At 37.8% G+C, this 20,645-nt stretch overlaps 1 protein-coding gene and 3 long non-coding RNA genes across 12 annotated transcripts in view; 3 read left to right on the top strand and 1 right to left on the bottom strand.

The window, feature by feature from the left end:
* The first annotated feature begins 187 nt into the window (after positions 1–187).
* On the top strand, positions 188–11,593 carry LOC121890728. 2 transcript variants are annotated; one of them, XR_006093897.1, is made up of 3 exons: positions 188–462; positions 8,546–8,625; positions 11,507–11,593. It is a non-coding gene; the product is annotated as an uncharacterized LOC121890728 (long non-coding RNA). The 2 variants fall into 2 exon arrangements; XR_006093896.1 differs by lacking the exon at positions 11,507–11,593 and adding an exon at positions 8,773–8,864 and having other exon boundaries at positions 189–462.
* Positions 3,208–20,645, bottom strand: part of prkcq (protein kinase C, theta) — a 26,308-nt gene continuing 8,870 nt past the window's right edge. For both annotated transcript variants that reach the window (XM_042403233.1, XM_042403234.1), the window contains exons 3-18: positions 17,412–17,611; positions 16,173–16,233; positions 14,331–14,511; positions 14,209–14,240; positions 14,023–14,108; positions 13,469–13,598; positions 12,439–12,548; positions 11,779–11,914; positions 11,510–11,673; positions 10,644–10,817; positions 10,462–10,553; positions 9,040–9,102; positions 8,778–8,916; positions 7,077–7,265; positions 6,183–6,311; positions 3,208–4,528 (exon numbers count right to left, since the gene is read on the bottom strand). In XM_042403233.1, coding sequence (XP_042259167.1) covers positions 4,370–4,528; positions 6,183–6,311; positions 7,077–7,265; positions 8,778–8,916; positions 9,040–9,102; positions 10,462–10,553; positions 10,644–10,817; positions 11,510–11,673; positions 11,779–11,914; positions 12,439–12,548; positions 13,469–13,598; positions 14,023–14,108; positions 14,209–14,240; positions 14,331–14,511; positions 16,173–16,233; positions 17,412–17,611 — 2,045 coding nt within the window. In that variant the 3' untranslated portion in view covers positions 3,208–4,369. The remainder of the gene's footprint in view (positions 4,529–6,182; positions 6,312–7,076; positions 7,266–8,777; positions 8,917–9,039; positions 9,103–10,461; positions 10,554–10,643; positions 10,818–11,509; positions 11,674–11,778; positions 11,915–12,438; positions 12,549–13,468; positions 13,599–14,022; positions 14,109–14,208; positions 14,241–14,330; positions 14,512–16,172; positions 16,234–17,411; positions 17,612–20,645) is intronic.
* LOC121890729 overlaps positions 11,596–20,645 on the top strand; it is an 85,481-nt gene continuing 76,431 nt past the window's right edge. For all 7 annotated transcript variants that reach the window (XR_006093902.1, XR_006093900.1, XR_006093899.1 and 4 more), the window contains exons 1-2: positions 11,596–11,679; positions 11,791–11,927. This is a non-coding gene — a long non-coding RNA (uncharacterized LOC121890729). The remainder of the gene's footprint in view (positions 11,680–11,790; positions 11,928–20,645) is intronic.
* Positions 13,605–14,437, top strand: LOC121890730. Its single transcript, XR_006093905.1, has 3 exons — positions 13,605–13,849; positions 14,097–14,260; positions 14,353–14,437. It is a non-coding gene; the product is annotated as an uncharacterized LOC121890730 (long non-coding RNA).

Below are 20,645 nucleotides of genomic sequence, written 5' to 3' on the forward strand. Positions count from 1 at the left end.
ACAGACAGGTCTTTTAAGATCTTAAAGCGGTGAAATTTGGCTTCTTCAAGCTCAAGTTCCAAATAGAGCATATAATAAAATATTTACAATTATTTAAAATTGTAAATTCATTAAAGGAGAGGAGAAAGATAAGAGAGACAAATTAAGATATATACAAATATACATTATATTGCACACTGATACTTAATTTACAGTATTTATATACAATTAAAATATTAACGTTTAGATTTTTTCTCTCATAATGCAAAATGATAAAGAAGAAGCTTCGGAAAATAAAGAAAATAGGAAGAGCGAAGCAAAATATCACTTCCGGTAGCCATCTTTGTTAATTTAATAAATGGAAATCGTAACTATAGTTATGATGTTGAGCTAAACGTCTTTATTGCAGAGCAGACTGAGCTTTTTTCTTTCCAGCTGGCTAGAAGAGTCTTTGAGAAATGTGGAAATAGCATCAAAACAACGGTAAGTGTTGTTAGTCGAGCTCGAGTTTGGTTTGTGTCTGTTACGTCTTTGAGAAAATTAGCTTAGCTAGCGTTAGCATTATGTGACTGCAAATATAACTCAACGGTTGGAAACGGTGAATAACATTACATAAGAGGCACAAACTGGGGCTGAACTATACTGTGAGTTTCCAAATATTGTACAGGAGATTTATCTTGATGTTATTAAGTAAAATAGAGTGTGTAAACTGCAGGGGAGCTCACCCTTTATCAAGATAAGTTAGCCAGTCTTAAGGCTACAGAGGAGCTAACTTGTCATTTTTGATCTACATTAATGTTAATGCAACTAGCTTAATGTGGTTGGAAATAGAGCTGCAGCAGTTAGTCAATTAACAGAAAATTAATCACCAACTATTTTGATAATTGATTGATTGCTTTGATATCATTTTTTGAGAAAATTTCCAAATTCTCTGATTCCAGCTTTTCAAATGTGAATATTTTCTGGTTTCTTTAGTCTTATATGATAGTAAACTGAATGTTTTTGGGTTGTGGACTGTTGGTTGGGACAAAAGAAGATAGTTTAGGTTTTGTCTTGGGCTTTGGGAAACAGTGATTGACATTTTTCATAATTTTCTTTGACATTTTCTAGTCCAAACAAATAATTGTTTAATTGAGAGAATAATTGACAGATTACCTGATAATGAAAATAATTGTTGGTTGCAGCCATAGTTGGAAATAAGTTTTACCAATGTGTAGAGATGGCTAATGTTACTGCTCAACTAAGTAGGCACCATGCTAGTGTTTGTGTTTAACCTGCTATTGCTCTGAATGGGGATTGTGTAAATTAAAGTCTTAGCATGGAGCACCCAATACTGTAATCTTGTGGGGACACATGGATTATTTTGTGTTCTAGTTTTTACACCTGTCACAATTATTTAATACAATTAAAAAAACCCTAACCTTATGAAAATGTTTGTTGCCACCGTTTTATGTTAAGTAGCAAGATGATTGTTCAGGTTTATTGTCCTGTGTTTATTCTCATTTTGTCATTTTGTATTGGAAAATGGAAATGCGCTGAAAAAAAGACATGTATTTCAGTTTTAATTGGTTTCCACTGCCAGCAGTTCAGAGCTGGTTGACCCCTGGTTTTGATTCTCTAACAGATCTGTGGTTGTGTGTTTGCTGCACTTTGTATTATACTGTTACTCATCAAACCACCATGAAAATGTTATGTCTATGAGATCAACTTGCTAGTTTCACATGAAATAGCAGTTCCTTTTAATATGCGTGTGTGGGATGTAGCTATGAGTGAGTGAGGTCATGTTAAAGGGAAATGATACCAAATTATACTTGATTACTAGGAACATGTTAACTGACGGCACTGTCACAGTCCAAATAAAAAATATACTCGGAACAAACTGTTATCTGTTCAATTAATGGTATGGTATTCTGGATTACAAATTGCTAGTGTAACCAACATATTATGCAAGCCTTTTTCACTATTAATTGTGTTCCCTCACAGATAGGCAGGAAGCAGTGGCATTGGCCCTACAGAATTAATTTGGCATTTCATCAAAAATACTCTTCAACCTTGCTTTTATAGAAGCTTGAGTAGCACACAATTACTTGGAAGTGCTCTCCTGAGGTTTCTTTTACTATAAAGAAACAACAAAAAATGTTGCACAAACATCGTTAACAACTAAAAATGGCATGGCTGAAGTTGTGTTTGTATAAGATTTAAAGTAAATAGTTTCTATTCCCTGTATTTGTCATGTAAAGTCACCTCTCTTTCTCTGTTCAATTCAGCATTTGTTTCAGTTTATTAGTCAGTATTAGGGCTGCAGCTAAGATTATTTCATGATTGATTAATTTGTTGATCATTAATTAGTTGTTTGGTCTCTAAAGGGGCAGTGGTGGCATAAAAGTTAGAGAAACAAGCTTGCGACTGGAATGTCGTTGGTTCAATCCCCGGACCGGCATGATAAATCTAGGTGGAGAAAGTGAAAAAGCTGCACTTCCCCCTCCCTCATTACCACCACCAGACTATGGTTGCACTGGGCAGCTTCTAGGTGTGAATGCGTGTAGTCGTGTGAATATGATTAGGGCGTTCCTGCAAAAGAGAGGCTTCCTCTCAGTGAAACTTCCCCAAATAAATAAAGGTGTTTCCCATAGCCTAAGCCTAAAATTCAAATGTTTTCTTTTGTCACGTCCAAAACCCAAAGATATTCAGTTTACTGTCATAGAAGACTAAAGAAACCAGCAAATATTCACATTTTAGAAGCAGGAATCAAAATAGTTGATTATTTTTTACAGAACAACTAATAGTTGCAGCTGCAGTCAGTACAGTTCATGAGTGATTGTAGCCTGAATAATAGTTCAATATATGTGTTGAGAGTTTCATGAGGTTGGGCGGCATGACAGTAAATACATGACATGATACAGAAGTGTTAACTGTAGTGACTTTCCATATTTAGAAAGCTACTGTATGTCTTAGGTACAGTATCTGTAGTTGTATTTGCTATTCATGGGCAATGTTGCAGAATAATAAGCAGGACTGCTTTATGGAAATATTGGATTTACAGGATTATTGCATTCAGTTGATAAAGTACCTCGATTAAAGCATTAATTCACTGTGAAAAACATGCATTCCCATCTGGTTATTTTATATATTCTCCATTTCCGGATGATACCATGATATTTGGTATCATGATTGTGCTGACTGTTGTAAAAAGTTCAGTATTTTTTTTCTTACCTAACAAAACAGCTTGAGATGTTTTATTCATTTCTTTTTCATTTCAATTTCATCAACTTTGGAAAAAACATATTGCAAAGGGCAGTAAGTGGAAAAACTGAGCTGGTTTGGTTCTCGGTCTACGCCTCCACCTTCACTCTCTCAGTACCTCTGGTGACTAATACTACACATGAACAAGTTTTGTGTTACTCAGAAATCCATCCCTCAATGATACAAACATTGACAACTCTGTACAAAAACCCACTTATTTTATTGTACACGATTCACAATGAAGAGAACAATAAAACTTACAGTTTGCAGGGATCTAAGTACCTGATCCAAATGACATTGTCAATAAAACTCCTGAGGTACAGTAAGAAAACGCACGTAAACAAAAACCCTGTAATTGACCTTTTGCTACACATTAATAGATCTATTCAAACAGTACAATATATCAACAGATTACAGTTATTTACATTAAAAGAAATACATTTTTAACATCTGTACCCAAAGTGGAGGTAAAAGACTCAATATACTGTGGAATAGGAGAAGAAAAAAAAACCCAAAAACAGGACAACACATCTAATTTGGCTTTAGGTAAAACCAGTGTTTGCTTTACTAAGAAGAAGTCAACTTCATAAAGTATTATGAGGCACCATAAGTTCATTACAAGCACATTTTCTATAACAAACACATCCTGATAAGCACAAAGTCAAGTTAACGGGGTTGAATACTTAAAGGGGCAATTCTATGAGTAATTACAAGCTTTTCAACCGAGGGAATTGTCTGAATTACACAAAATTAGAAACATTTTGCCTCTTACTAGATAATCTGTGAGACATCATAATAGATTTTAGGTAAATATTCATCTTTTTTGCTTTAGCTTAGAGGTTTTTTGTTTCTGTTTTGTTGCTGGCTGTTTTTTTTAAAAATGTTTGTGAATATTTTTGTGTTTTACTTAAAAGTTGAAAATGTAGAGAGCCAGGAAATGCATGCGATAAAAATCCCATCACAGTTACTTTATACAGTATGTGTCTTACACCCAGGACACCCCCTTAGTGGTTATTATAAAGTTATGGATACAGTTGAATTTGTTGCGACATTCACGGTTTAAAGTCTCTGTAGTTTGTTTAGTTACAGTAAGTGCTGGTTGTGACTGGGCGGCTTGTTTGTAGGTAGTAGGTTGTTGTTCAGGTGGTCAGCGTCCTGTGACGCGAGCCATTCCCGGGTTAACGAAGGAGAAGTTTCTGAACATCGTCTGGTCGACGCTGTTGATGAGCGTCCGGTCGGCACACGATAGCCGGGGCTTCTCGTTGATGAACTCCTTATCGAAGTTGCTGCAGTCACTGGGCGACGTCTGCAAGGATGGAAGAGAAAATGTTTAAATTATTACTGCAATGCTGCAACACAACACTGATCTATAAGTCTCATAAGCTGTTGCAACCCTTCTTGGAGATTGCGTGTTGTAGATCTGCAACGATTAATCGATCGACAGGAAATTAATCACCATCTATTTTGATAATCAGTTAATCCTTTGAGTGAATATGTCCAAATTCGTGATTCCAGCTTCTCAAATTTGAATATTTTCTGCTTTATTTTGTCTTCTATGACAAAATATCTTTGGGTTGTGGACTGTTTGTCAGGACCAAGACATTTGAGGACGTCACCTTGGGCTTTTGGAAACAGTCATCCACATTTTTCACCTTTGTCTGAGATTTTATAAACCAAACGACTATTCGATTAACTGAGAAAATAATCAGGAGATTAATCAGTAATAAAATAATTGTTAGTTGCAGCCCTAGTGTTTTGTAGCACTACTTTAACTCCATCATAAAAGATAATTTTGTGGCAATACCAAGAAGTCAACTTGACATTTTCACTTGTTTATAATTAGATGAAAGGCTCAACTATCATGATTAGTCAAGTGAAATGATTTTGTGGAAACATTCACTTGCGTAGTGAATTTAAATATTCAAGCATGAGTAGGTTGAATATTTTACTTTCTAGATAGAACTGTAGTAACTCAAAACAACTTCAGTTATAGTTGGCTTTACTTCAGTCTCAGTAACACCTCTTGGTATGAGCTGCGCTGTGTGTTTTTGTCTTTCCATCACACAGCAGTGCCTTACTAGACCTGTTTCTACTGTCTCCTTCTTATTATCCTTTACAAGAGCAGTTATCTACAGTTCAACATGTTCATTCTATCCAAATTCTAGAAAAAAAATTCTCCAGTAAATTGGCAGAAGATGCATATTATGTTTTTTATCAAGTGTGAATCCTCTGAAGAGGGCACAACAGGATTGCATTATCAAAAGAGTTTTTCTTGGTAATTCATTGCAGCTTCCCACTTTAAATACTGTAAATGGCATCTATACATTACATTAGTTTCATTAAATAGTAGTTTCCAACTTTCTGGCTCTCTAGTGTAGCAGAGACCTGTAAAAGTTGGTGGCTGAAATATGAAGAAGCTGGTCCTGCAGTCTGTTTATTGCATAAAAATGCAAGAAAACTCCAAGGCACTCTCTTTTAGAACAATTAAAATGCCTTTATTGTCATGGCATGGTCATCTAGACTTTTATATATATCATATAGTCAAACCTGACTCCCTCACCAAGGCTCAATGCTGAAATGCGTCAGAGCTTTGTTTTAAAAGTCTAGATGACCATGCCATGACAATAAAGGCATTTTAATTGTTCTAAAAGAGAGTGCCTTGGAGTTTTCTTGTATTTTTGTGTCTATATTTATCCGTATCCAAAGAGCACCTCAAACAAACTCATTTCTGAGTCCAAGAAGAGCCCCTACCCAAATATGTTTTACCCTTTATTACATGTTCTTTAAGCATAACATTTTTTGAGATATTTTACATAGATCTACATATTTGCAGCTTGCATAATCACTTGAAGAAAATCCCTTTTTAGAACTTTATTGTTAGGATGAAGGATAGGGTAGACATGACTGAGTGGGTTTGTCTTGTGTATCTGTAGCCTGCACACAGACCCTGCTGTACTTACTAAAGTTGGCCTGAAGGGCGGCACCACCTGCCGTTGTTCCAGGGCGTTCCAGTCGGTGCTGCTGAAGAAACCGTGCTGCCTGATGTTTCCCCTCACTCCTAGTCGTTCCTCAGGCTCTCTAACAAACAGCTGCAGCACAAAAAAAAAAACAGAACCAAGGTTACATACTGTACGTGACAGCTTTACATATGCAGTGAAAGTCACCAGTTAAAAACAATAAACATTCACCTTTTGGTGTTTCATCTAAATGTCTTAGTTGGTTGAAGTGTGGTTTCTTTTTAAATTTGACCCCATTATTAGTGCAGTTTCAGAGCCCAGCTGCCGATTAGAAAATGTAGCTGCTACAAACAACTTTTTCCTTTTTCATTTTCTGTTTTAGCTGATGTTTGAGTGAATTCTGTGGCTCATGGTGGTTACGGAGTTACAGTTTGACGATGCAAAATCACAGAGGTCAACAAGCAATTTTAAACCATGGGTTCCCTTCCCTTCTCAGTTTTATTCATTTAATTTGCCATGTTTATTGATTAAAAATTCCATATATACTTCAAAGTCCCTATTTCTTTGTACAGTGTAAATGACAGCTGTTGAAATTTTTTAGATACATTTCTTGATTGCATATATTGTCTTCAAATAATAAAAAAGTGTGTTGATTTGTGGACATTATCATGTTGAACAAGAGTTTGTCACAAAGCTGATTTTCTTGATTTATCAACAATCAAAAACTTGTGCATGTGTGCCTACAAAAATAATCATCACTAGAACAGCGTTTAACTGACCGGTTAGGTTATTCCCAAAAAACTGAATTATAGATTACCTCGTGGAGGGATTAATGAATTTAGTACCTCTAATACCGCTGAGCAGTCAACCATCTAAACACACTAACCAACCACCAACCTTGACCAGAATGTCCTTGGCGTCTTTGGTCAGCCAGCGAGGATAAACAGGGTTGTCGGTTCGTATGGACTGAAACAGCTCCTCTTCATCTCGGCCGTGGAACGGAGACTGACCGATCAGCATCTCGTAAAGCAGCACTCCGAACGACCACCAGTCCACTGAGCTGTTGTACTTCTGACCCAGAAGGATCTAACAAACAATAGATAGATGTTAGATATAGAACTAATATATTTTTCTTTCCTGAAGGTATCTATAACCTGTTAGATCAGTTTCAGCCATGCTAGCAGCTTGAGTTTAGGGAGACAACAGACCCTTTTCACAGCAGACAGGTTGACTTGTCAAAGCCAGAAAAGCACGTTAATGATAGCTGTGCTTGCTATAGGTGTGTCAGTTCCAAAGCTGGTATTGTGCATGACTTACAGTACATGGCTTACTGGGCCAATTAATGGAATGAAACCATTGTTAATGGTATCAGTTACACAAGACAAAATGTCTGCCATGAAAAGGGTCTACTGGTCCAACACTTTAGTCCAAATTGAAATATCTCAACATATCTATGGAGTGTGATTAATAACTACCTCTAAAATGAATTACTGAAGTCCCATCAGCCTCAGCTCTACAGTAGTTTGAGATTAATGCCAACATAACATTGCATTAAAGGACATTACAACCATTTAACTTTTATCTACAGCAACTTGCACTGTTTTTCCCTGACATATACACCAATCAGGAGCTATTTGGGGTTCAGTGTCTTGCTCAAGGCCATTTTGATATGTGGCCAGGAGGACTCAGTGATCGAACCACAAACCTCAACTTTAACTTAATTTACAAAGTACCTGTTCCTGGTTTTATTTAACAAAACTTATGTAATGGCTTTGTTTGTTGTAAAATGTCACAATTTAAATTTTAGGCCACTAGTGTTGTAGTTAACTTCTGCAGGAAGTGAAAACGTACACATTTCCACAGTATTCTGATCTATGATGCACTTTTTACAGATGTGATACTGTAGTGCTGTACAGGAGATTATGTGGGTTTTTTTTGTTTATAATGAACACAAACAATAAAAACCGCGTATTTAACGTTCCACACATGTTCTTGATGCACTGTGATCTGATTATTGGCAAGAGATTGCTGTTGTCAGTTCTCACCAGGGTCCTGCTATACTTCTGCTACGGCAGACTATTTGACATGAAGGGCAGAAAGGTGTTATTAATAACATTAATGATGATTGCATTCCTTTATATCCCGTGTACTGTCCATGATGGCTCATTGGCATGGCTTACTGGAGCACTGGAGCCATCATTAATGTTATTATTTACACCTGTTCTTTTCCTGCCATGACATTATGAAATATCTGCTGAGGAACAAGTCTATTGTGCCAAGTTATTACATACAACTTTCCAAAGGCTATAACTTGAGTTAAACATTATAAACTTGTTAAATGTGTCAGTATTTTCTTTCTGCAACAGATATCTACAGTATCATATGACCGTAACAAGAAAAAGGATTGGCAGCTCATACAGCAGGTGTTTTCCATCATCTGTCAAAGGTAAAACACCTTCTGTGACATCACTGTTTGGGGCCCATAGACGTCAGTGCAACAGCATTTCTCTACCCTGTCTGATTTAGTGTTGATTTACCCTTAAATCCACAATGTTGTATAAATAGAAATGTGTGTTTCTATTATAACATGTAGGTCACCTCAGGGGCGATGTAGTCGGGTGTCCCACAGAAGGTGGAGGTCCGCAAGTCGAGCTGCATGTTCTCCTTACACATGCCAAAGTCCGCTATCTTTATATGGCCCTCAGAGTCCAACAGCACATTATCCAGCTTCAGATCCCTACAGAGGAGCGGGAGGACAAACACAAGAGAGAGGAAAATCACAGAAAGCTGTTTCCAGTTTGGCAATTTTGTGTTCCACCCATTCAAGTCCTGTGTCTCATTTAAGGCTGAGACTCTCTACCTGTAAATGATTCCTTTGGAGTGCAGGAACTGAAGCCCACAGATGATCTCAGCTGCGTAGAAGCTGCAGGAAGACACAAAGAGGAAGAGAGAAAGAAAAAAATGAATTGAATGGATGATGTGTTAAAAGAATTTCTTTGTAATGACCATTAAACAATAGAGACCGGAGCCGAAGTATCAAAATTTAACAGAATTTATTTTCTTGTATAAGAAGGAGCGTTTCGCAGTGCAACACACAGGATGAGGTTACAAGGAAAAAGGCTACCAGTGGAGGGCTTATAATAGGGTTTTATACAACTTAAGTGGGTGTTACAAATTCCAACAGCTGTCATTTACATTGTACAAGTCTATCAAATACAGACTTCTAGATAACGTCATGTCTGTTTTCAGTTCTCCTGTCCAGGAGCCATCCTGCCCAACTGACCTCCAGATGACATGCCTCACCCTTTCTCGAACGAATTTTAATTTCTACATCTTCTTCTTAACAAATATGTTGCTGAACTTCCTTTAACCTTAGCTGATGAGTCTGCTGATGTTGCAGATTTGCAGTGCAAGACAGGAGCAATTCATAATGATCTAGATAAAATAGTAACACTTATACACAGTGTAATCATAATTTTTATAACAAGTTGCTACTTTCCTCCTGCTTGTTTAATCTCTCCTTCGTCTTTACCAATTGTCTACAACAAGGGAGTAACGTTGAGGAAAGGAGGAAAGCAGATTGGTTGGTTATTTAAATTATCTTTTTTCTTAACTTGTATTGGAAATTAAAATGGAAGAACAGAGTAACAGAAGGCACTGCAAATATGGAAACTGAGTCAACAAAGATGCTTACTCGGTGACTCATCTGACTTGAATGAAAAAAGAGGAAACATGATACTCATGACTGTATTATACCCAAACAGCAAAAAGCTGCAGTTGTGTGTCTAAACTTTTCATTCACTCCTGCTGAATAACATTCCTTCATGAAAAATATTTAATCAATAACAAATTTCATTTTTAGGCTTGTTTTTATGTACATGGAATTGGAACTGGTTAAATAATGAAATGAGATACTAAGACGGCGTAATGAAAACTTTTTCCTTTTCCTTTTTTTAAGACGATAGATCGAGAGTTTCGCCTCAGATTTCTGTCAGAGCTGTAGATAAATACTGTATGTTTGTCTGGAGGCTGATGGATCTGAATGTTAAACTAATTTTTTTCAGATAAAGGTCTGTTAAACTTAGATGAAGGTCAGGCTAATTTTGAATTAGCCCCACCTTTGCCCACCAGCTTTACACATACCACCCCTGGGTTTTCCCCCAACGCAAAGCACCACCCTGTACCGCTGTGAAACTAGAGGCCTTAGTATTGACATGACCTTCTTAGATTTAATACTTGGACAAATAAGGACAAATAATTCAAAAAATCTGTGGATACGTACGTAGATCTGTGCGAGTCAAACTTGTGGCAGTTCTGGATGTGGAACATGAGATCGCCTCCGTTCAGATACTCCATCACAAAGAACAGATTCTCCTGGACACAAAAATGCAGAGAGTTCAGTGGAGTTTGCTAAAGGAAGGTTGAAGTGAACACAAGTGGATGTGTATTGAAGTGGATTTTAACCTTGGTCTGGAAGGTGCAGTAAAGGTGCGTGAGGAAGGGATTTTCCCAGGCCAAAGAGAGGACCCTCCTCTCCACCATAGTGCACTCGACATCATCGTCCATCAAAACCACGTCCTTCTTCAGAGCCTTCACCGCAAAAAACTGCCCACTCTTTTTCAACTCGGCTAAGAACACCTGGAAAAACAGCAGTTTATTTTTTTTTGCGTGCTGCCCACCCATGTCTAACACCCCCCTCTCTCATGCCGTTTCTCTTGCGAGCACTTTGGTACTACTGACATCAAAATGAGACAAAGTCAGGTTTTCTGTGGAAACTGGCTGCATGAACAAGTGTGACCACAAACCTCAATGTGCTGACGGCTGCATGTTTATGAGAACGACTAAAATATCATGCTTTGATGACAAACCAAAGGAAAAACTCTTTCTAAAGGTATTATCTAACACTCACTACAAGAATTAAGAAACATATTGTGACTATAAGGGGTTTTGTATGACTGCTGGAATCATCTTGTCCTTCTCATCAGTGCTGTATCCCACTTCTCTTTGCCCTCGTCCATAACCGATACCATTCTGCTCGTATATTCATGTGGAACCTTGTGGTTTTATGTCACTATTCTTCCATCTTAAATGTTGACAGACACACATTTACACATTTACTCAATAAATCTCTTACTGTGAATTGGCAAAATTGGCACACCCTGCATTTGTGCTTCTTATTTGTACACTTATAAACACATTTTATAACTTACAATTGATAATAGGCAATACAGTAAAGCAAGAACTGTGTGAAGCCAAAATAGTTTGCAGTTAAGATCATTAATCATATTATTTATTTGCTTTGCTTTTTTGAATCTCATCATCTCCAGTACCTTGCCAAAGCTGCCTTTCCCGAGCATCTTATGCAAGGCGAAGTCTTCGATGGTAAATTTGGGTTGGTGATCCTTCCTCGGAACAGCGTACAGAGGCTCTTCCTCCATCAACGCCCCAGTGACCGACCTGTCTCTTGGTCCCTCCCATGAAATACCTTGCACATCTGCAGGTCAGGTCAAAGGAATGAGAAGCAAATGCATGATGTTACAAAACTACAAAGAAGAAAAGATTGGCTCGTTGACAAATACAAATTTTAAGGGGTTGTGACCTTTACTTGCAGGTGCAGGTGTAGCTGTTGCTGGTAAACCCATTATTAACCCAGACGGAGCTCGAACCACCCCTGCCTGGCCAACACCTACTGGACCTTCTCGACCAATGATTTCACTGTCTCTGGTGCCTCGGGCCTAGAGATCAAAGGTACGTTATGAGGTTTTGGGGTTCAAATTCTCTTGACCATTTTTTAAAGGACTTAAGGATTTTTAAGCAGGTGTAAAAGCCTGTAAAAACAGCATTTAAACCATGTTGACACACTCAAAATCTGTCAATAGAAAACAGAAGATCTTAAACACCTTAAAACCCTCGTAAGTTTAGAATGAAAGTGAAACGGACACTCAAATTTAAAGGGTAAAACAGGTGAAACGGATCCAAAACAGACTGACTGATTCAAGAGACTCAATTTAAAAGATCCTTAGGCTATATTAAAGGGTTTGTGCTTGGATTGAGATATTTTAAGTGTTGTTTAAGGTAAGTAAATACTACCCAAATGTTTTTTAGGTGTGTCAGCAGTCCAAGGTGAGGTAAGGTGAGGGTTGATAAAGAAAGGCACTCCACCGTACAGTATCAAAGGTAAAAGTTTTCACTAAAACATTTTCTCAAAAATCTACACAGCTTTAAGTATTTTTATTGTGAAGAACATTGATTGTCGGACCTGCTGTTTGCTCTCGATGATGGCCAAAGCTTCAGCCATCAGTTTTTGGTTGACCCCACAGAGGTTGGCTACTTTCTTCTGACATTTGTGGTGGACGTTCATGCCGCATTCTGCATAGAAAAGACAGAATCACCATAGTTTATCAGGTAATAACACGCCACTGACTGTACACTTACATATTTTCACACATGATAAGGCAACAATGCTTTCTAAAAATGGACGTTAAGCCACTTGTATGCAAGATAAAGCAAGATAAAGAATATTATTCTCGTATTTGGCCGTTGCATTGTCTCACTTTTTTACTAAGGAAATTACTTTGTTTCTGATTTTGTTGTAGAAATTTTCCCCTTGTGTTGTTGCATGTACTCATCACATAGAGTATACACTAAACACTACATCAGACAACATATGTTGACCCCAAAGCCTCACGCACACATAGACTGCATCAGTGTGTGGGCTTGCATTGGAAATTTCATCCATTCGATATGGAATGCTGCATTTGCCTCCAGCTGTGGCAGCTGCAGTTTGTTTTGGGTCGAGGGACTAACACATGCAATAAATATGATAGCCCACCGGAAATGTCTCAATATCTGCAGCTGTGTCAGCTGTTTTATGGTGTAGTATATCATGTCATATTGTCGATTAACTAATATGTAAAATATCTGATACTATACTTGTTGTGTGTAGCTGTTCTGAGCCAGTGATTTTACATGGTTGCAGCCATCTGCTGTGTTTATTTTTTTGCACATAAGCCGAGCTGGCATTTAGACAGCAAAATCCAGAGCTTGTCCCTCATGGCAACAGTTTCTTTTAGGCTATGGTGCTTCACTCACTCGCTTCTTTAAAAGGGGACACAATATACACATTTCCAGGTCTATATTTGTGGAATATCTTTGCATGTTTTACAGTTAAAAAAGCTCCTTGTTTATCTTTTATTGGCCTTTTATGTAGCCCTTGATTGGTTTGCTCAAATGTCTTCCAAACACAAAATGCATAAAACCCCAGAAATTGTAAAACTCTCCCCTCTCACCCTCACATTTGAGCCCCTGCTTGGCCAGCCCCCACAGCAGAGTCCCACAGTGTTCACAGAAGGTAGGGCTTTTGTAGTTGTAGACTTTGAACCTGTGGGGCATGTCGATCTTGAAGCGTTCCTTGTGGATCTGCAACAGACACACAAGACACGTTGCACAGCTTATCAAGGAAGCCCTGCTTTAGTAAACTGCAGTAAAAGCACTTCCTGGAACCAAACAGTGGGTGTCAGGTGTGTACTTTATGCTATGTATTACAACATGGTTTCATGCACATGATCTCAGCAGGCATCTGGCTGAGGAGGAAGTGAAACGAGCAAGAAGATAAAAGTGGCAAATGAGACGAGATGAGAATGTTTGGCGTAATGATACTTCTGTGTGAGGTGACTATTTGATTAGTAAGCATTATAACCACAAGTTTACAAATCTTTTACACCTCCAGCACTGTATTACTGTTGCGACATCTAAATTTTTCTGACTCTGCTGGGAAGAAAGAGTCATAGAGCATTTTACGTGAATCAGTGAGTCTAAGAACGAATGTGAAGCAAATACTTACCATCGTTTCTTTGCTATTGATGGCTGAGCCAGTGCATTTGGCAATAACTTTGTCTATGCATTTTTTGTGGATAGCTGCATTGCACTCTGAAAGACACAAAGAGGACAGGATGAGACAGATGGAGGTGGTTTGATGGTATCAAACTTGGCCATTCACAACTTCACAGGAAAGTAATCCGACACTTACGTCTGCACTGATAACCCTGCTTGTTAAGACCCCTGTGGTGGAGAAAAAACAGGTGAAATGACTCATGATCATAAAGAAATGACTAATATGGCAGTTCAAAAATATGTCGGTCGGTTGCTTACCAGACAAACTCTTTGCACACAGAGCAGAAGGTCGGTTGAGGGAAGAACGTTGCACTGAATTCATGACACTTGACAACATGAACTTTGGCCTGTTTGATGGCACCACGTCGGTGATGGAGAGCGAACAGACCCTCCCTCTCCTGTTCGGACTCCGGGTCTCCCTCAGTGTGCCCTGTCGCGTCTGAAAACACATCACACTCTTTAGAACCAACAGGAAAATAGATGCAAAAGATACGTTTGCTGATGAGCTCAACCTTTTCTGGACAGAGTGATCACTCACTGCTGTGAAGATGGTTCGAATTTCACTCATAAGTTTCGATTTCTCACCTTTTGAACATCGAGAAGTTTCATTTTGATCAAAGTGATAATCTATATCATCTCAACTGGCAGGAATGGGACAGTTGTTTGTGTTAAAAAGAAAAAAAATGTGTTGCCAGTAAATAGCTGGCCCTAGTTTACTATAGCAATAGAAAATGCAGCTTTAACTTTAATGATTTTTGATGGCAAGTAACTTTTTGTTGATTGACCAGTTGGTAACATCTGCATTAAATTATAGGAATAGGAACATTCTGGGAAATACACATATTGCTTTCTTTCAGCTAGTGAGATGAGAAGATCAATATCAATCTTATGTCAGTGCTTTAAGTACAGAGCTGGAGTCAGGATGTGTTAAGTCTAGTTTTGCATAAAGACTTGATGCAGGTGCAAACAGCTAGCCTGCATCAAAAGCTCCCTAATTAATGTGTCGTTACTCATTTGTTTAACCTGTGCATAAACAGTCTTCTCATCTAACTCTTGAAGAGAAAATAAATTAAGCAAATTTCACAAAACTATTCCTTTAGTTAGTCTTTAGAAAGGAGTAATACAGTTTGATGTATATTGATAAGTTGTTCATATACAGTATATGATGTGTGTGTTAAAGAGGAAGTTGTACTGATCAAATTGTCTCTGTGCACCAGTCGCTGTACCACCTGTTGTTCTGAGCAGGGATTTCCTATTTACTAGGTGTATTTATAGAAACATGAGAGGACTTTTTTGTTATTAGCTCTCTGTGACTTGCCAGGCCCTTGGCACGGTGTTAATGTCAGGAAAGCACCGGTGAAAAGGATCTAACACAATGCGCTCACATATCCACTTGCAGCACTTAGCACCAGCAGGGGGGCAGAGGGTCAAAACTCCTATTTTTAGTTTAAGAAAATGTAATTAGGAAGGGAAGATTAAGGCTCATTAAAACAAACAAGGCCGCCAGCAATACAGGATTTTGAAGGGCTGCACCAACAGTTTAGGATAGAAACTAATTACAGCAAGTATTTTATAATTATATTCATCATCTTTATGCAGTATTTGAACTTTTCAACCCCATAGATAATAAAAAATCCAAGAATATCCCACGTTACAAGGTAGAAAAGCAATTAAAAGAAAATAAATTGAAGAAGAAAGGACTGAAAGTGGCTAAACTTACAGTATAAATGTTTTTTCGCTCTCTGTCATGACTTTCTGTAACATAATAATCTGGCAGATTTTGACAACTTTTGCCAGAAAATATACTACGTTGCGCAGTAAGTGATGCAATTTCCCATTTTTGGCAGCAACAGATTGGAATAAATGAAACAGGGTTTGGTGGTAGACAAATAATCTCCTGGAGATGCAGAAATATAAAAGATGAGCTAAATACATTTTTTAATAATCTTAACAACACAGTAACACATCATTATCTCTGACTTTCACTTCAAAGATCTTTTTATTCTTGGTAACTGAGAAGCCCTGTGTGTCACAGTATAATATGGATTTATATAACTATAACTGGCAGCAGGTTAAGTTACGAAGGTTTAAACCACTCACCGCTTTTCTCCAGGTAATATCTGGCCTCCATCAGCAGGCGTCCCTGTGGCTTCAGGTCCAGCTGAGACATAAATAAAAAGCAGAATGATGTAAGAAATTACTGAGAAACTCATTTTAAAAAGCATTTAGAAAGAAAAGGGAAGGATGTGAGTTCAAGATGATGATGCATTCACTGTATGACGGAGAGCGGCAGACTGGCTGGCTCATACAAATCATACTGGGGAGGAAATTCACTCCCAGTATGTATTTGATTTGTTTCATCCATTGTTTGGTAGGAGAGACAAGTCTTTCTAGAGGAAAAAAACTCTTTATGTTAATGTGAAATATATTAAGGAAGAACAGTTTAATCAGCATGAGCAGTGATAGCCTCCATGACCTTAATATAATGTGGATTTAATTCAGGAGGAATGAAAAATGTGTCAAGATCTGATAGTTCTGTAGGAGGGTCCGTTGGCATCCCGCCGTTATTAAATATTTACAAAATTGTAAGTGCTTTTATATGCTTTTTAGGGCATCGTTGCCTCTATTAAATGACATACAATAATGAGATAACAGGAAATTAGAGTATATAGAGAGAGGGAGGATTACTTGTAATATGGTCTAGATGTTAAACCTCTATGCAGGTCACCAGGATATTCCAATTTTTACAATCTTAACATGTAAGTGAGGCATTCTTGTGCACTTTAAGATGAAGGTTTTGTTTTCTTAATGTTGTTGGTGACTTGTAAGCTAACACGGGTTTCATGTATTTTATTCAAAACATCAAATTTAATCCCAAAGACAATGAGTTTGAAGGTCTGATAATCACTTTTATGACTTGTGGTCTTGTAATTATTGATCTTTACATAGCCGATGTAAATTTCTTGTAATCCTTCATAATAACGTTGTGATTAAAAAATAATTATTTTGTAATCTCATCATCACAAACTTTGTTTTTCATGATTATGTAGTAATTATTTCACAATCACATTATATAACTCCTGTTTTATTGTAATAATTACATAAAAAAATCACAAGATTCTGGTTTACAGTGATGTAAACTCATATCTGGTCTACATCAGATCCTGTTATATCATCTTCGGGGTGCAGGTGATGATGCTCAGCACCAAAAATAGGGACACTGCTGTCTTTTTAATGGCTAAGAGGAGGATTATCACTTTAAACATTTTAACCTTAAAGTGAGTCAGACCATCTGGATATCGCCAAAGTATCCAAACAGCCGGTTAGTACTGCACTAACCCAGATCTCCAGCTTGCCGTTCTCCTTCTTGCAACGTGTCGCCAGCGAGTCCAGAGCCACCGTGGCTTCGGACTTAAGCTCCGCCGTCCGGTCCTTCACCATCACGTGCATGATACGACCACGGTGCACATGGGCATCGAACGTGGTGCTCCACGGCGGGTACATGGTGGGCTTCTTCTGCTTGTACACTTGGCCTTTCTCTGGAGAGAAAAACACATGCAATAATGAGAAAAGACACTCGTATATTGGCAGGCTCTTTACTTGCTACAGGCGAAGATGAAACTAAAGCCACACACAGGGCAGTTTTCACTTTGACTTTCACTTCAATACCTAGAAACCCTCTGCGTCATCACATTAAATATCTTCTCAGCTTCTGGTGGGGTATATAAATAGTGCCAAGACCACTACTGCTGTTTCCATTTTTATCTGAACTGAAGAGTGCTCATTCGTCATTTATAGAAGATGCTTACGGTATGGTATTCTGTAAAAATGAAACCATACATTCATGACCTGTTTTTTAAGAAACAGCGGGCCTGGTTAGAGAGGTTGTAAAGTACTGAGAGACGGACCGTCATATTGATGGTTTTACAGGTTTCATGAGATTTGTTGACACCAACAAAAATGTACAATATCTCTGGCCTTATCCTGATAAATAACATCCGGATGATGGAGAAGATTTCCTGCCTGTGTTGGAAAACCAACACCAGGAATTAATCTGGACAAATAGGATGAATGTATAGTGTATCCCTCGCAGGGGATTAGATGCTCTTTAACGGCACCAAGCTGTCATCTGAAGCTGATATCTATCGTTCGTCTCAGTTAAAGTATGTTAATAGTATATCATGTTCATGGTCAAGCTTTAGATATTTTTCTCATCTGTTGTTGTTAATACATTAGGTATTCATTGCAGGATTTTGAACATACAGACTAAATATTTGACCACCTGGCCAGCAGATCTTTATGATTATCATCTCATGGTCACATTAGCAGGACAAAAAAAAAAAAACCCTACTGGCTTTCATAATTGACATCTGCTGATTTTTCTCTGCAATAACATCCCATATATCCACTTACATAACAGCCACATGCCATCATGCTGTTTCAACAATAAAGCCCACTAAGCTTTTTACTCCCAAAGTGATCTTCTTCTCCATCATGGGCTCATCGCCTGCCTGTCCATCGGCTCTGCCAGCTGCTGTATGTGCCGATTAAAGCACCCACAGACGAAAATATGTCCGTTTCTCCCCAGACGCACAGGCCACACCAGACTTGTGAGGTTTTTTTTTTTTTTAAGACGTTTCCTAGCTACGTTGTGCAGAGTTAGAGGTGGCATGTTTTGGTTTTAGCAAGTGCTCAGTACTCAGTTCCTGTGTTATTCTGTGAAAAAGTACACAGGTGGCATTTAGGGTTGGGTGTACTCTCGTGTGTCTCTGTTCTTTCCTTTTTTACGCACTAAAGATGTTATCAAAAGATATTTTTGCATTAGTTATTGCAGTTTTAAACCAGTTTAGATATAAATATAGACATATAAACATTGCCTCCAGTTACTAAACAAAAAGCAATCCTATCAGCAGCATTTGAGTTGGAAAAACCTTTACTCAGCATTTTTTTTTTTTGCTTAATTTGAATACAATTATAAAAGTGGAACTTAAACAAGAGTGGCCCTCTGTTTGACTGTGACAAGCTGTCTAACAAGATTTTCCATCAACACGGGAGCAGGAACAAAAAAAGGAAACTGTTAAACACATGAGCAGTTACAAACACATTCGTCGTTACTTGTAGTGCACGAGCTGATGTACAGGATTGTGTTACTGTTTGTTCAGCTACAGTGACCTGATAATCAGGACTGAGTTGAGTTATTCATTGTTTGTGTATCATGTCAGCTCATTTCTATTTGTTTTGCCCGGCCTAACTCATCAGGAACAAGCTAAGTTTTCGTCTCTCAGGTGTCATTTTCAGTCAGTCCTGTGGCTCCCGTAGGTGTTGCTAGCAGCATTTTCATAATCACAATCTCGGAAATATGTCTAAGTTATGACTGTACGTCTACAGTCTGTACAATTAACAATGTACAGCTGTATCCATCCATCACTATGTTTCATGAATGTAGCGTTTTTATCTGTTGGTGCAGGAAGATGTCTTGATGTCAGGAAAACAAGCCGTCAATTAGCACACATCAACCAATGCTGCATTTTTGAAGTCAATAACAATATTTGAGAGTTTGAAAAATGATATATAATGATATATCAACATATTTGATAAGGATGTACAGAGCGTTACATTTTACAATTGGAAAAACAAACTTGCTCTTTGGTGGACGAAATACAGCATGTAATTGTGACTGTAAAATCTGTTTACTGTCTTTGATATTTCTAAACTGCAATTTCTTGTTACTTATCAGCCAACATAACACAGATTTCTGCAATAAGAAAATGCCATCTGAAATATTGGCCTTGCCAACATTTGACAAAAAAGGCCTCCTCAAACAAAGACTATGGCTGTGTCGAAATCACCCTCTATTTACGATATAGTGTGCTACATTTACTTTCTGCCATTTTATTTGAGTGTCTGAATGCTGAGTGTGTAAATATATCCACTGTATAATGCCCTCATAAATTTCCTAACAGCATGAAATAAGCCCATGGCATGTACACTACTTTCTGCCAACAATCCCACAATGCAATGCTCCACATTTTATTGATGTGTAAATAACCATCACGTGACCCCACAGCTGATAGTGATGAAGCAAAATGACTAGTGAATGTCATAAATATCACTATTATAATTACTAACACTTGTAAAATCTCTGTGGTGAAACATTAACTGCTAGATACCTTAATATATAATGGGAATTGCTGCTTTTTTGGCATTTTATACAGTACCAGTATGTATGTTAGATTATTTTGTAGACCAGACAACTGATTAACAACAAAATAAAATTATTTACACTAAAAGCAGGTTTACTTCACTTTCCTTCAAGTTGAGTTTGATGTCTTGACTCCGAAAACCATGAAACTGAAATGACACCGGGCCTTTAATGTTGCAGTTCTGTATACGACTTGTGCTTGGCAGACTCGAAAAGAAAAATCCCCCAAAAGAGCCTGAACACTCAACTTTGTAGACTACTACAAATAAATGTAATGTAGTAATGGAAAGCCTTCTTAAACAGCTTTTCCTTTGAAGATGAAATTAGCCCCTCTGAGCCAAAGTGCCTGATGGGAGTTATATATCCTTTTT

The sequence above is a fragment of the Thunnus maccoyii genome, chromosome 23 (genome assembly GCF_910596095.1).
Source record: "Thunnus maccoyii chromosome 23, fThuMac1.1, whole genome shotgun sequence".
In the NCBI taxonomy this organism is placed as follows: domain Eukaryota; kingdom Metazoa; phylum Chordata; class Actinopteri; order Scombriformes; family Scombridae; genus Thunnus; species Thunnus maccoyii.